This window comes from Pangasianodon hypophthalmus, chromosome 10 (genome assembly GCF_027358585.1).
Source record: "Pangasianodon hypophthalmus isolate fPanHyp1 chromosome 10, fPanHyp1.pri, whole genome shotgun sequence".
NCBI classification, from domain to species: domain Eukaryota; kingdom Metazoa; phylum Chordata; class Actinopteri; order Siluriformes; family Pangasiidae; genus Pangasianodon; species Pangasianodon hypophthalmus.
Window position 1 is genome coordinate 2,555,751 of NC_069719.1, and position 16,572 is coordinate 2,572,322.

The 16,572-nt window shown below is 40.7% G+C and overlaps 2 protein-coding genes across 3 annotated transcripts in view; one reads left to right on the forward strand and one right to left on the reverse strand.

Annotated features, from left to right (window-relative positions):
* rtn4ip1 (reticulon 4 interacting protein 1) overlaps positions 1-4,441 on the forward strand; it is a 16,896-nt gene extending 12,455 nt beyond the window's left edge. The window contains exons 8-9 of the mRNA XM_026911652.3: positions 59-151; positions 2,151-4,441. Of these exons, the coding sequence (XP_026767453.2) occupies positions 59-151; positions 2,151-2,273 (216 nt within the window). The 3' untranslated portion in view covers positions 2,274-4,441. The remainder of the gene's footprint in view (positions 1-58; positions 152-2,150) is intronic.
* Positions 4,442-4,946: 505 nt separating this feature from the next.
* Positions 4,947-16,572, reverse strand: part of crybg1a (crystallin beta-gamma domain containing 1a) — a 95,168-nt gene continuing 83,542 nt past the window's right edge. For both annotated transcript variants that reach the window (XM_053237390.1, XM_034308060.2), the window contains 3 exons: positions 15,892-16,050; positions 11,716-11,878; positions 4,947-5,501 (listed from right to left, as the gene is read on the reverse strand). In XM_053237390.1, coding sequence (XP_053093365.1) covers positions 5,413-5,501; positions 11,716-11,878; positions 15,892-16,050 — 411 coding nt within the window. In that variant the 3' untranslated portion in view covers positions 4,947-5,412. The remainder of the gene's footprint in view (positions 5,502-11,715; positions 11,879-15,891; positions 16,051-16,572) is intronic.

The window sequence follows — 16,572 nt, forward strand, 5'->3', positions numbered from 1 at the left end:
TGAGTGTGATGAATATGGCCTTGTGATCGTTTCTCCTCTCCCCTTTTCCTTCACGCAGCACCTGACTAAAGGCGCACACTATCGCTGGGGGTTCTTCGCTCCGAGCGGCCCTGCGCTGGACGACGTGAGCGAAATCGTGGACGCAGGAAAGGTACAACTCACTCCTATTGTCAAGAAAAGAAAACGCTAAGTAGGATGGAGTACATGCATAGCACACCACAGAGTTACTAAGCAATAGTTAATAATAGTAATCGTTAGCAGTTATGTGAGGTGAATCGATATAAATCAACACATACTGCTAAATCCTGAAAGAACACTAATTTCCCAATAATGTAGTGACTAAAACAGGAAGTAGTTCAGGCTTCACAGTACCAAAGTCATCTACACCGTGATCCTGTACTGGAGTAATAAATAATTAGACAAAACATCATAATGTGATGAGCAGTTTTTATCTAATTATCTTATTAACGGTGTGATTTACTAGTCCAGAGAATTTTAACTATATACACACTATATGAGCAAACGTTTCTGGACGCCTGAAGAACACACTCATGTGGTTCTTCACCAAACTGTTGGCACACAGTTGTCGAGAACGTCTCTGCATGATGTTGCATTTCAATTTCCCTTCACTGGAACTAAGAGGCTCAAACCTGCCCCAGCGTGACAATGCCCCTGTGCACAAAGCGAGCTCCATGAAGACATGGTGTGTGAAGGTTGGAGTGGAAGAACTCGAGTGTCCTGCACAGAGCCCTGACCTCAACCCCACTGAACACAGACTGAACCCCAGACCTCCTCGACATCCAAACATCAGCGCCTGACCTCACTAATGCTCTTGTAGCTGAATGAACACAAATCCACACAGCCACGCTCCAACATCTAGTGGAAAGACTTCCCAGAAGAGTGGAGCTCATTATAACAGCAAACACAGGGGAATAAATGTGATATGAGATACGTACAAGTGTGATGGTCAGGGGTGCACATACTTTACATTGCATTGTAAAGGTCTGGAGTTGCAAATTCAAAAGCATTACAAAGTCACATATCTAAGAAAAGTCGCAGCACACCATCAGACTGAGGAATGGGGCGTGGCCTAAAGTTTCAAGGCGGAGTTGTATGTTGCAATTTCCTGTTTGATTTGTGTATTCAGTTTTTATTTTCAGACACATTCTGTGATTTTCTGAAACTGATTATGTCCAGATGATGTGTTTTGAAGCGAGTGTAGATTTAGACGTGCAGTTTGAAAAATGCTAAACTGGTAGCGATAAGCTTCTTTTACTTGTTAGCAACATTAGCCTCATAGCTTCAGTGACAAACTGGGATGTTCAGTTATAAAAAAATATATATATATATAAAAGCAGATGTTTTTATTGGACATGACAGTGAAGAGAGAGAGAGAGAGAGAGAGAGAGAGAAATATCTCTCCATCTCTCGCATGTGTGTGTGTGTGTGTTTGTGTGTGTGTTTGTAGCGTCAAGTTGATTTCGCTCCATTACCACCACCATGAGATCATCGGTGTGATCGCCATGGTGATAGTGCCCACTGATAACATCATGACCTCATCATTATAGCTCATTACAGCAACGCTTTCTGGAAGCTGCTGTGTGTGTGTGTGTGTGTGAGAAAGAGAGTGAAAGAGAGATTAAAAGAAAATGCATCACATCCTGTCTTTTCTTTCCTTTTTCTTTTCTTTTGTATTTCGCTTCTCTCTCCTCTCCTTCATTCTATCACTACCTTGCCCCTTTTCTCTCTTCTTCCTCCTCCTGTTTCTCCTCATCGATATCTCTCCATCCCATTTATCTTCTATCGTTCTTTTTCTTCCTTCCACTCCTCTTCTCCCCTCTTTTTTTTGTCTTCCATCCATCTTTGTTGTTACCTCATTTTCTCTCTGCCTCTGTATCTCTGTCCTTCTGTCTCTTCTCTTTCTCTCCTCTCAATTCTTCCTCTCTCTCTCTCCCTGTCCCTCCATCTGTTTCTCCCCATTTGTCTCTCTTCTTCTCTCTCCTCCTGTGTATCTCTCTCTCTCTCTCTCTCTCTCTCTCACTCACTGTGCCTCTATCTCTCTTCCTTCCTCTCACTGTCTCTCTCCCTTTCTATTTCTCACTCTCCTTCCCTCTCTCTCTCTCTCTCTCTCTCTCTCTCTCTGTCTGTAGATCCGTCCGGTGGTGGAGCAGACGTTCTCCTTCTCTCAGGTCCCTCAGGCCATGCAGAAAGTGGAACAGGGCCACGCCCGTGGCAAAACCGTAGTAACCGTCGCCAAGGAGCAGGACGAGTGACCATAGTAACAAGCAAGGAAATGAGGTTTGCTCACTGAGGATGGATCTGTCTCCATGGAAACGGAGACCAGTGATCAGGATTAAACTTGACGCTGAATGACTCTGAATGACACACACACACACACACACCCCAAAAAAAAAACAACAACTCTGCACCTAGGTGGGGTCTGGTGTACACAATCGGACTGATCTGATCTCACAATCTCAAGCGCATCAACACAATTACCTAAAGCTCGTGAACGCAACGAGTCATAAATCCACCATAAAGATTCCTCAGCTACCCTGCACTCATGCTAGCAAGTGACATCACTGACAGTGGGCGTGGCCTGACATCGTAGTAGTAAGTACATATACGCTTTACTGTATCGTTTGAGCATGTCGCTGTTACTCGTCACTTTTGCTTACAATTTTATAATCATGATTAAACAATGGGAAAGGAGAAAATCACAATTATATTTTTTTTCTTCATTTTGTGCCGTAAACTCTGTTGATTGAGAATCAAAAATCTGAGAATCAGGAACGACGCCAGAAACCCGTCCTAAACATTTACCAAAATTCCCGTTAATCAGATTCATTTTTTTTTTCTGCCAAAAACCTTAATTTTAGTGTAACATGTTGAAAGAAACGTTTGCTGGTGTGAACGCAGGATAAATACACACCTTCTTTTCAGAGCGCTCTGACAAACCTGAGCTTTCTAAGTGTGAAACCATATCCATGTCTAAATGCGTCTATAGGTATTACATATGCATTTCATTTTGCCCGGGTTTTTGTAACAAAGTGCCAACAAAACAAGTCACGTTATTTAAAAAAACACAGATTATTTATAAATATTAAACATTTGGGAATAAAACTATCGTACAGAAGTACAGTCGGAGTTACAGTCGTCCTGATGATGCCTGCAGTTCTCTCAGGAAACACGTATTCTGATGTAGTTTATTTATGTATCGAAATCACGTAAGAAATATTGAGCTGTCGTAGGAAGATAGAGTGAATCAGAGTTATTACCACCATCTGAAACGGCCACAAAGCGTGAAGGTACGTATGTTTGTAACACTAACTATGTTTACATGATGCCTAATCATTAAAAAATGAATAATCTGATTGAGATCTCCGTTCATGTATACACCGCTTAAAATGAAAAATTAAAATAATTATGAGGGTCTATGGCTGCGTGATGGACATGAAACTAAGATTCAGTGAGGATGCAGAACATTCACTCACCTTAAAGGTTAAAAATATGAACTAAAATCAGCACCAGTTGATGAGTAAGGATGATTGTATAGTATATGGTGATGGATAATTATAATAATATTTTCGACGGTCAGAGCATTCCTGAATCTCAGGCAAATATGAAACGCTGAGTGACTTTACTGCATTCGGTCTCGCTGTACGTTTAATAATCACGCTGATGACGTTTCCCTGAAACTTCTCATTACGGTAACGTTAGCATTAATGCGGCATTCGACTAAACTCGTACTTTCTGAACTCCGACTAGAAAAAAACTAAGAAAATGCCTCCTCAACTCAGCATGGTCTCCTCAACCCCAAGTTCAGCAAGTGACGTTAAATCAACATGGCTGCTCGCAGCATCAGCAGTAATCACAGCAGCAGCATTTCTTCCTTTTAACAGAGTTGTACTGTATATAAACGTATTAGCTTTAGCTCAATCAGCACACAGACACATTCACCTGTTACAGATTTAACACTGACACGGTTCACGGCTCTGAGGAGAAAAATATACATCTGTTAGCTGGCTAGCTTGTTGCTAATAAAAGATGAACATGGAGGCGTCCATATTTCTCACCCCATTTTGTAGCTCAAACGAAAGAAGGTTGAAAATGGCGTAATCCCAAGTTTCCGCTTCTGAGGCGAGTCGAACGCAGCGTTAATCTCGCTCCACATACGTAACATGCAAATAAACTGCTTCATTTACTCGTGTATATTTATAATCGCGCTATCCGGGGTCACCCAGGTGAGGATGCGTCCCTTTTGAGTCATGAGGTTTCTACCTCATGTCGTCTCAGGGAGTTTTTCCTCACCACCGTCGCCTCTGGCTTGCTCATTAGGGATAAATTTATAAATATAAAATTTATATCCTGAATTTATATATTTCTGTAAAGCTGCTTTGTCCATTACAAAAAAAAAAAAAAAGCTATACAAATAAAACAATTGTATTGAATTCGTTTTACTCACAATAACAAGTAGCTGATTGGACGAAGCTACAGGAAGTCCCATGAGCCCAGTGTCATAGAAGGAAAAATAAGAACAATAATAAAACAGCAAACCAAATGCTCACACGGCTAATAATGCTGGATTTATCAGACACCATGTTGTTTTTTTTCCTTTTTTTTTTATCTACATCAACATCTACAGAGAAAATATTTGTCAGTGATTAGACTTGTTCAAAACTGGCACTTTGTGTGGTATGTCGAAGTGTTTGTTTTCCTTAAGAGTCAGATTATAATCTGGCTTGTGGTGTGTGTGTGTGTGTGTGTGTGTGTGTGTGTGTGTGTTTTCTCTTTTCTCTTTCTTTTTACTGGTAGCTGGGGCAAGTAGTGATCAGGAAGTAGTTTGAACGACAGAGTTATAATTTGAGTACAGTGGGGTTGTTGGGAATGTGTGTGTGTGTGTGTAAATATTTCAACAGTTTTATATCCAATCATTTGTAGATGGATTGAGAGACACGAATAAAACATTTTATTCTTAATAAAACAGCGGAATTCTTTACAGCTTTTAAAAGAAAATGTACAACAGAAGACGCGACAGTGAAACACAGAGTGGAAGAAGAGCAGGGGAATAAAAAGTCAGGCACTTAAAGGTGAGTGGTTTACAGCTCACACACTCTCAACACCTCATTTTTACTCTAACACTGTAAAATATTGCATGGAGTGAACGACGGGTCAGATCTGTGGTGTCTGAGCGCCACCTGTGGCCATCCTGTGGCATTACACCTGTGACGCATGTTAAAGTGAGAAGGATGGGGCACGTCCTGGCTCCAGGAACGACCTCACAGACTTGTTCGAGTCAGTCCTCCTGGTGGAGCTGCACCGTGAGGCTCATAGGTCTCAGTGGTGGAGCTGCACCACAGGGCCCACTGTGAGAGGAGACGTTATTGCACAGCTCTCGCTAGACGTCAGGTGTTACAGGATTTCCACCGTCCACCTCTGGTTAGGTTTCTGCTCGTCAAACGAGTTCAGGATCACCTGGTTTTTGTCGTACTGCTGTCCACCTGGAAAACAGGAGCGTGCTGAATGTTAGCACAAGTAAATAGGCTTATAACTGAGGCTAATAAATTAGCTAGGTAGCACATAGCTTGAATAGTTGTGTACAACACAATCTAAAAGCAGAATGATCACTGAAACACAAGCGAAGTGTTGGGAATATCAACATTTTCCTCAGATGTGTTGGTATATGTCATATACATATGAATAAAATGTGACAGTAATTACACTGCTAATTAGCATTAACCCCGAACTTTCACCATACTGAAAAAATGTCTGAGCTAATTGTCAGATTTTTCCTCAAGTAAAAGCATCCAAGATGGGTTTTTCAATAGTGTCTAGACTTTAAACATAAATCATTTGCCTTTAAACCTGTGGGGGAAAAAACGGGATAGAAAATGCGGACTGAAGAAGCAGCTCGCCTATTTTTTTTTCTTTGCTGTCAACCTGAATACAATGCAATATAAAGAAATGTATTCTGTCCCCACACATGTTTCTTCCCCCTTTAGAAAGAGATGAATAAATGTAATTAATTAGTTAATTAAACAACAATATGTAACACTGCAGGCTAATTTTTTTAGCCTCCTGTACAGTGATATGCTAAAATAAACTAAACTACATTATCACTGTAAAGGCTAAAAAAATTGCAATTTCAATATTGACAATAGAATTACTTTACAAAATCTTTACCATAAATATTTTAGTTAAAATATTTGCAAAAAAAGTAGTAATTAACAGTTTTTAAAGCTATATAAAATATCAGCATGCTGTCGTTTGTGATATAAAACAAACCCCCTTGTGGCTGAACTTGGTAATGCAGTTGGGACCTAATATATATATATATATATATATATATATATATATACTGATTAATTTCTGAATAATTACTAAGTGAATTTGCAGCTTCGACCAATCACAGAGCAGAGATTCCCTGCACACTGAGATAACATCTTCCTGAAAATTGTGTAATGGCGGTGTTTGTGCTAGGAGATCTGATGAAAACACGAGATACAGGCAAGCAACCTGCTAGCAAAACTGTCTTAACATTAAAAGAAAAAAAAAAAACTAAACTAAAAAACTTGGTTTATGTGCACAAAAATAAAATACTGAAACCTAAAAAAAAAATATATAGGAAGTAAAATATGTAATTTCTTTACAAGTTACAAAACTTCTCCAGCGTTTATAATGATTTAAAATAAAAATTAGTTAGAAAAATAAATCAGGATACCAGTGATATGTCAGAAATCTAATGACAGTGTATCACAATGTCGGTATTATATCGTTATATATATCGTTTCATACAGGAAACTACAGTGAATATTCCTCTGTAAAGTGAGCTACTGTTAGCTAGTCTTCAGTCCCAAGTGTGTGTGTGTGTGTGTGTGTGTGTGTATTTTAAATCCTAACATCACTAATGCAGCACTTTTTCGTTTTTAAATCGTGTAGCTGTCTAATAACGTTAGCTAGAGGACTCGAAGGCGATGACGTGGTGAAGAAAAAAAGAAGATCGACCGAAAACATTGTTACATGGTGGTTGTTTTTTGATAACAGAATATTTTATAAAGTACTAAATGCTGATAGTTTAAGGTAATGCAGCTATTGTGGCCGTAACGTCACGTATGAACTCAAAGGCATGAAGTGAATCCGACTGGGAATTTTTCATCTCTGTACATTTCGATGTACGTTCCCATGGTGTGCTGCTAATCATTAGCTCATATACAGTGTCTCAGAGGTAATGAGGAAGTTACACAATCACTAATTTTAATTATACTGTAAGAACATTTCATTTAGCATGTAATAATGATTTAGACCACAGATCGATCGCTATGACCCTAGCGAACACGTAACCCTGCTGACATGCAATTCCACATGATGCTCAAACAAAACGTGTGTCTTTGTCATTTTATAAACCTGCTAATAAAACGCTTTCAGCCGGAAAAGTTTTACTGACGCCACCTTTCAGCAACACAGCATGGAAATGTTTAACTGCAGTACCGAGCACAGCCACAAGGTGGAGCTCCTGATTAAATGGTCAACAGTTCAGCGTGTGTTTCAGGTTCGTTATGCACATAAACTGCTTCATGTGTTTTATTTTTTCAAATAAATGTAGGACAATTCCACACAAATGTCAAGGTTGTGTGTGCATACTACTTTTAAAATGTTGAATAGTCTATATTTGGTGTATATTTAACTTTTCTGGTCAAATTCTAGAGAAATAGCATTGTGTATACATCAGCTGTATGAAGGGCGGACTGGTTCAGACGCGTCACATCCATAACACCAGCTTCAAGTTCATTCAAGTCTCTTTCATGTTCTACATCTAAGGCTTTTTGTGTTTAAAAATGTTTGATGTTGCATAAATCGCTGTGTATTTGAAATGAATTAATTCTTAATTCACGAGTTTAAGAGTTGTCTCGGTTAAATGACATGTTGTCAATCAGCTCACTGATCCCAAGCTTCCACTCAGAGACATTCTGTTAGCTAATGTCACATCTGTAACGCAGGAATTGCCCTTTATAGCGTTTTAGAAGCACTCCTAACTACTGTATATTACTGTAACATGGACACCAATGTCCTGAAAGGTCACATGACTTCCTGTAGTACGTCTGTAGTACTGGAATATTCTCATGACTCTTTTTATTTAAAACATTAAACAAACACGTTGAATGTCACGCTGCTGAAAGTGACACGCCTGAAATTCCTCCCTACGACCCGGCGTTCAACTTGTTTACGTGCGTCAGGAGTTAAAACAAGAAGAATTCAAGTGTGTGTGTGTGTGTGTGTGTGTGTGTGTGTGTTTAGGATTTCACACCTCTACTGTAAGACACAGCTGCTTTAGTTCAGACTCTGAAAGATGAGTGTAGAGATAAAGGAGAACAAGTGAGTTCATTTTATCAATTCACCTGGTGGAAAAAGCTGGTATTGGGTTTAGCTATAAACTTTTCTTCACAAAAGAGTACACGCACGTGAACAAGTTAAACGTCGGGTCGTGCGGAGGAATTTCAGACGTGTACGTTTCAGCATCTACTCTGGAAGAGAACGCTGTTGCCTAGTTACGCACGCCGTCACCGTAAACAAACTCCTCGCTGCATTTCAGCTTTTCTTCATTCATTATTCCTTATATCATTATTTTACCAGTCGCTTGATTTACTTTCCCACATTTCAGTTCCACCTCTCTAAAATGCGTGCTTGAATTCGGCAAAGTAAACCGTCACGAAACTACTCCTTCATCCCTCCCGAACGCAAGGACTTGTGGGTAATATTAGCGGAAGAAGTGTCCACGGATCCACACGTCGAAAATCTCCCGGAAATAGCAGACGATCCGGGTACCTCTGCGATTCTCATTTCAGCACACTACGATTTGGGATGCAGTCGTTCTAATCTCAGGTACTGTTTAGGATGAATACTAGACGAATTGAGACGCAGCAGCTGTTTTCCTGTGTGTAATGTTTCAGGTTTATTTGGATTTATTTATCCACACTGAGGTTTCATCGTCACTGATATTTAGCTCGATTTCTTGCGTTAAAACTCAACGTCAACTCGTCGTCACACTGGGACCGAATCCCACATTTCATCCCGCAGTTACTCATTTCTCATTTCCGTCCTGCGATCCTGTTTACTCACAGCTCTGATGTATTGAAGTCAGTGCTTCTGCTTTGAGGCGTTTTTTTTTTTTTTTTGCACCTTCATATATACCGAAAAACGTCTGAATGAATAACAAGCTCGTTTACATCTTCGTCCAATCACAGAGCGCCTAATCCCTGCAGCTTGAGCTAAATATCTTCCTGGAAATTCTGTAAAAATGGACAAAATATTGAACAAAAAAGAGAGAGAGAGAGAGAGAGATAAAAACACCCACAAAATAATGGCCTGTTAATACAGGACAGAAAACATCGTCTTAATATGAGCTAACTTTAAGCTAGCCTTAATTCCTGAATCAATGTATTTCCGTATATTGTATAAATTATTAACAATATTCTCATTGGTTTTAAACACAAATGTACCATATGTGCTCACTACGCAGGGTAGAACGTAGTAGCATGTTGTGAGCATTAGGAAAAAAGTATTTGAAGTCGATTTAATAGCCTCGGGAATGAAAGCTATGAGGTTTAATAAATCTCCCTCACCGAGCAACAGCGTTCCACTGCTTTCGTTTTAAACGCTTGTGTTCCTGTTTTAAGTGAAACTATCAGCATTGTTGTTGTCGTTGTTTGTTTGTTTGTTCTTTTTAATTCACAGTTCTGTCTGCGATACGCAATTTCTTCAGCTGCAGATGTGCAGGGAAAGGAGATATCACGGCTCTCCCTCGTGTTTTCTAGCAGTCACGCTTTTAAGGGCCTCAAATTCACGTTCGCATGAACACGGTGCAAAATGAAACCTGTCAGAGTGTGTGTGTGTGTGTGTGTGTGTGTGTTGTTTAAACCTGCCTCAGTGTTGGGCCTGAAAACACACAGCGCTGAGTTGTACAGTAGTAACAGCACTTCTGCTGCCCCCAGTGGTCACACAGTGATATTACATGCTACTGCCTGTGCGCTCTTATGCTGCGTTCATGTAATCGGTAATTTGCCAGGTGTAATAACGTCACTGCCCACCTCGGGATGTTTGGCACGTGAAGTGGGGGAAAAAACGTGTCGTTTGTTTGCTCTGTCAGAGCATGTAAAGCTCATAAAAAGCTCCACTTTTACAGTTCCAGGCCTGAGTGACTACTGGTTCTGTTCTACTGTAGCGACCTTCAAACATTCACGCTACAGTTTGGACTGAAGTTGCAGCACAACAACAACAGCAGCAGACAACAGCGAGACGGCTAAGGCTAGTGATAACGCTAATGTTTATTAATGATTAGTAATGATTAGCTTCTCAAAACAGTGATTAGTATAATCAGTGTTATAGATTTAGCCAACTACTGTGTGTGTATATGAACTGATCTAAAGCCAGTACTGCTATAAACTCATTAAAAGTAGAGAAGAAGACTTTACACTGTTCACTCCATGTTGCTTTGACGTCACTCTGTATAAACAGCGCAGGAAGTGGTATTTAAGAAGACTAGCCCATGTAGCTGAGGTGAAATTTCATGTTTGTGGTGGAGTTTATCGGTTGTAGGTGGAGAATTACAAGTTGCAGCTTCACGGGGAACGCAGCAGTGCGCTGTAACACACCTCTGTTGTTGCTTAAGTAAATGATGCATTAAATATTAAAAAAAAAAACAACAATATGTTTTCATAACGATTGTGTTGATTAATCCTTGCAGCTTTAGTGAGTGTAGTATATCGCAGATTTGGGACTCAGACTCCATCTGCTTTGATTTTATGAAAATGGTTCAAGCGTGAAGACGAGCTGTCAATTCTAACACAAGAAATGAAGTTTAATATCAGCAACATTAGATAAATATGTAAATAAAAAAGACTGAAGCCAAAACATTTCAACTTTATGCTAAAATGATTTTTGCTTTCTCGGATTTTCTTTGCTGAAGAATCCAGCATTGTGGTTTAAGTCAACACTGCTCAGAACATTCACTCGGTCTGTAACGTTACACACTCGTTAATATTCATCACACACACCTTAATATTAAAATCTATTCAAATTCTACACTTGTGAAGTTGTACATGTGAATAGAGTTAGAGAATTTCACAGGCCGTGTCTGAATCACGTGCTCTCTGTAGAGCACCAGCACAGCTTCCTGTGCTGCCCCCTAGTGGTCCTCTGGATGCTCAGCTAATGAAAAGTTTTGGCACCTGATCTATTTCAAAATACAACAATTGTGTGCTAATTAACTGATCATGATCATGGCCAATTTGCTCAGTTGTCACTGATGTGTTCAGGCTTGTACAGGGTCAAGTTAGGGAACTGGGATGTGTGTGTGTGTGTGTGTGTGTCTCTTTAAGGCGTGGCCATCCACAACAGAATGTTGTCTTAACAGGTCAGGGTACCATTGCTCAGATAACCGAGTGTCTCGGGTGTGGTGTGAAGCCCGTCACCACCTTCTCATAGCTTCCTGAGCACAAGGGTGTGTCTTCTGCCTGACTGACACACACACACACACACACGACACACCCTGCTACATGTGTAAGCTCATCCTGTGTACACAGGCATTCCTGAGGTGTATGTGTGTGTGAGATGTGTGTGTGTGTGTGTGTGTGTGAGATTCGTCTCTGTACACTGCTTTCAACCTTTTTAAACCTCTAAGCCCTCAGTACAAGGTCATTAGCGGAGCCCCACACTGACCTTTGACCTCCAGCACCAGGTCAGGTTTGAGGTTGGAGCGTATGAGGCCGTCGGCTGTGATGTTCCAAAACTGATTGTCCTTCCCGTGTTCTGGGGAGACGTTGAGACGACACCCGGGTATCATCATCCCCGCTGAGGGCTCCAGACAGCAGTCCTCCAACAGCTACACACACACACACGCACACACACACACGCACACACACACACGCACACACACACACGCACACACACACACGGATATGAGTGAAAAGCAGTCAGTGCTACACACAGACACAAACACACACCATCTCTGGCACTGGCAGTTTCCATTGTACCTTCAATTAACTGTTTTTTTTTTTCTTAAGGTGATCTGGAGAAATTTACGAATAATTAATGAGCTTGTTTATCCAATCACAGAGCCCCAATTCCCCGCGCCTTGAGCGTGTCTATAGTAACAGTTCATTCACAGCAATACGTACGGTGGACTCGGCACATAAACATCAAAAACGTGTGTTATGGTGAAGCTTTCCGTAAGGAGATTTTATAACATTTTAACATTTATGGAAGGAGTCTCCAGTTTCAGCGCTTTGTATATTTTCCGACATCTTCAGGAGAGAGGAGTTTACGGTAACATTTCTCGGTAACATGACAAGCTTTTTTTTTTTTTTTGCCTTATTAACTTCAAGAGAGAGAGAAGAGAGAGGCTGATGAGGGAACGAGTGTTTATAGCTGCTATAACTGAAGTGAGAACGGAAAATAACTCGTCTCTCGTCCGTTCTGTAACGTTAAACAGATAAAAAGTACAATGTGTCATTCTTTAATAAAAATTACAATCACTGGCAAATTAGTGTTGGAATAAAACACTTCAGGATGTGCTGTTTTAGGAAAATCATCAACTTCAGGGTGATATCAGTAGCTCCACTTCACACCACCCCGTCATTTTCTTACAACATCTTTTAAATTGATAATTTAACACAATTACGGTGTTCAAAGCCTAAGTGTAGCTAAACTCACTAATATCACGGCGATTAGCATCAGATACAATTTCATTCAGAAGTTTAGACTCCGTAAAAAATACACACTAAACTATACAGTATCTATACAAAAAATTAAAACCAACCCCCACAACTAAACAAACAAGCAAACAGATGACAGAGTGCGGTGTTGAGTGGGTTCAGGGCCACCACACACACACACACACACACACACACACACACACGCGCGCGCACGCACGCACGCACGCACGCGCACACACACACACACACACACTCGCATGCAAAAACACAGCCTCATCTAATTTGTTTATTACTTTTTTTGCCCAAACTGTCAGAGCCAAATTATTAAGTGCACAAACACACACTCACACACACACAAACACAAACACACACGCCCTGACCCAGACACTTTAATTAAACAGCATTTCCAAATAAAAGGAACTTAACATGTGTCACCTCTTTGAACAAAACACATTTCTGTCTTTTTGAGAAACAATCCAAAAGTTCTGCCAATTTCAACATTATAATTTAATTAAAAATAAAATAATTTTTTTAATTTAATTACTCATTAGAATTTTCTCTAGAGGTGAAAAATAATAAACTGACAAACGCAGTTAAAACTCTATAAAGTGAAGACGCTGTAACGTTCCCAGTCAACAAGCGGGAACAGAAGAGGAGGGAAGTGGGGGGTTTATATAATTATTAAAAAAATAATAAAACAGAGAGAGAGAGAAAGATTGAGAGAGACAGACAGAGAGAGAGAGAGAGAGAGAGAGAGAGAGAAAGACAGAGAGAGAGACAGAGAGCGAGAGGGAGAGAAAGACAGACAGAGAGAGCGAGAGACGGAGAGAGAGAAAGAGAGAGCGAGAGACAGAGAACAAGAGACAGAGCGAGAGAGAGTGAGAGACAGAGCGAGAGAGCGAGACAGAGAGAGTGAGAGACAGAGAGAGAGAGCGAGACAGAGCGAGAGCAAGAGAGAGCGAGAGCAAGAGACAGAGAGAGAGAGAGAGACAGAGCGAGAGAGAGAGACAGAGCGAGAGAGCAAGACAGAGCGAGAGTGAGAGAGACAGAGAGAGAGAGAGAGAGAGAGAGAGAGCGAGAGAGAGTGAGAGACAGAGCGAGACAGAGAGAGAGCGAGACAGAGCGAGAGCAAGAGACAGAGTGAGAGACAGAGCGAGAGAGAGAGACAGAGCGAGAGAGAGAGACAGAGCGAGAGAGAGACAGAGCGAGAGAGCAAGACAGAGCGAGAGTGAGAGAGAGAGAGAGACAGAGCGAGAGAGAGAGAGAGATGCCCTGAGGAGACAGGGCGTGTTGGTGAAGATGACACTCGTGCTCACGTGCGTCGGCGCCGAGTGGCCGTCATTATCAGCATCGTGTTCTTTCTACAGACTGTAAAACTGTTCCGATGAATAAAGCTGGAACGTGTCTGTAATGACGGTGGTTTTAAAGCGAGGCAGGAGCGAGGGATGGGCCGCAACGCTAAACGTAAAGAGCAACGCAATACGACGAGTGAACATCAGATCCTTCATTTCCTCACGTCCTCACAAGAAGTTCACCTTCACACACTTCTCTCACCTTCCTGTGTTAAACACACGTCCTCTTTCTCAGACACACGGATTCCAGACCTGCTCACGTTAATTCATTAATATAACGTTACGTCTACATGCACGTCTCCGCGTACAGCGAGGTGCAAAGCTACCACACATGCTAACCGTCAGAAATAATCCTTATTACCTCAAGCTCCCGTTCACTACGGACACTCCATGCTGTTCTCCTTTTCCAAGCCAGTAACTGCTCCGAACTCGACTCTTCTACTTTTCAAAGGTTTTTTTTTAAGCACGACATTGCTACTCTTATACCCAGGACTTTTTTGTTTTTTCCGCACGATCGTTCAAATTAATGATGTAAGCAGATCGAAGTAATCTTCTTTAATCGCAGGTCTATCGTTAGAGGATCTTCATCCAGTAAGAAAAGCCCGCTGAAGTCGTGCAGTGTAAAACCGGCTCAGTCTGCGCTCTGTGACATTGTTTTATTTTCCTCCTCGTTTAAAGCCCAGCTTACAACTCTTCACCCCAAATCATCAGCTGTCAGCGTTTTCTTTTCCCCGCCCCTGACAAGCAGAAATGATCCACAGCCTGTGGAAGACAAGGCGTCCCTCAGGGTCAGTCCTCGGCCCACTTCTGTTTATAAGCTTATTTATTCCTAGCTGTTTTGCGCTTTGGTGAGATTAGGTGAGATTAGACGTGAGGCTCAGTTTGAGGAGGATGATGTGCTTCTAGTTAGAAAATAAAAAAGATAAATCACAAAAACTATCGACTCCCTTTAATTTACGTAAATATATACATTATCAGAGATCAGAATGAAAACGAAAAAGAACAAAATGTTTCACTGAACATAATCGAAAACGAACAAAATCGACCGTTCATCAACCGTTCTAAACTGTTATGAAAACGTTATTTTAAAAACCTAAAGCGTAAACCCAAACCCGTTGTGCACGCCGGACGACAGGAACAGCTGACGTCAGATATCTGCTACAGCAGAGCTTTTCCAAAGATCAAGCGACGACAAACTGAACACTACAGCAAGAAAAAACATTTAACAATGATAATTAATTAACACAATCTCTGCTCTTCATGCTCTTCGAAGGGGTTTTAATATTTAATTAGTTCTATGTTAGTAGGCTGGCTAAATGCTTTGTGTGCGTTTTCGAGGATTTGCTTTCTTCTTAATCAAAAAAAAAAAAGTAAAAAAAAAAAAGTGAAAAACTCATGCCAGCTTAACAAAAAATACGCATTCTAATGTCGTCCCTCCTCCGAACCTCTCTTATCTCGGATTTTTTTTTTTTTGTTTTTCTTTTTCCGAAATCGACTATGGGATAGAGATTTAGCTTTTTTCTGCATTTTTTTATTTTTAAAGTCTCACACTCCTGCTGCAAAAGATTAGCCCTGATTTTAAGGCAGTTTCGCCTGGATGAGTTGTTGTTAATAAAATTCGGGCGTATTTCTAACAAGCTGTTTTCTTTTACAGAATTAAATGACTGCAGAAATTATTGCTTTCTTCTTCCTGTGTGTGCGTAATTGATTTCAGAGTTATATCACACTAAATCCAAAACTCATGTAAAGTGGCACGGATGCGACAGCCACACACACACACACACACACACACACACACACACACACACAGACACAGGTGGAGTGTGTACCTTGCAGTGCAGCAGGCCGTGTTGGTAAAGCCACACCTGCTCTTCTCCTCCGTTCTCCTCCAGCACCTGCACTCTCAGCAGCTTGATGTCATCCAGCGACCCGGAGAGAGACATCACACAGCCGGTCTCAGCACTGCGCAGCCGGAAATACACAGGCTTCTGCTCTCACACACACACACACACACACACACACACACACACACACACACGTTTAATACAGCACAAAGGAAATGAAACTGCACTTGAGTCCAAAATACCAACAGAAAGAAGAGACTTCGTTTCAGAGGGAGGTTTAATGCGTCAAATAAAGCGATAATTCACTCAGGGGAAAGTAGCTTGAAGTCGCCAGATGACGTCATAGACTAATTTGCATATTCATTGATTCATCATGACTATTTGCATATCATATTCTAAATAAAATTACACGAAGTAGGAAGATTTTTTTTTTTTTTTGGAAGATATTTCGACTGGAATAGAATAGCGTTTTATCAGAGTAGAAAATGATAGATTTTTATTGATTCTTATAGAAAGTCTTCCTCGTCGTCAGTCACGGCACCGCAAACAAACTAACAAACATATTGACAAAATTCTATAATTTATATCAAGAATGCAACCAAAATGATGCAGTGGTAGTGAGGAGATGGGAAATAGACATGAAGGAAACAGTTAAACATAGAATAA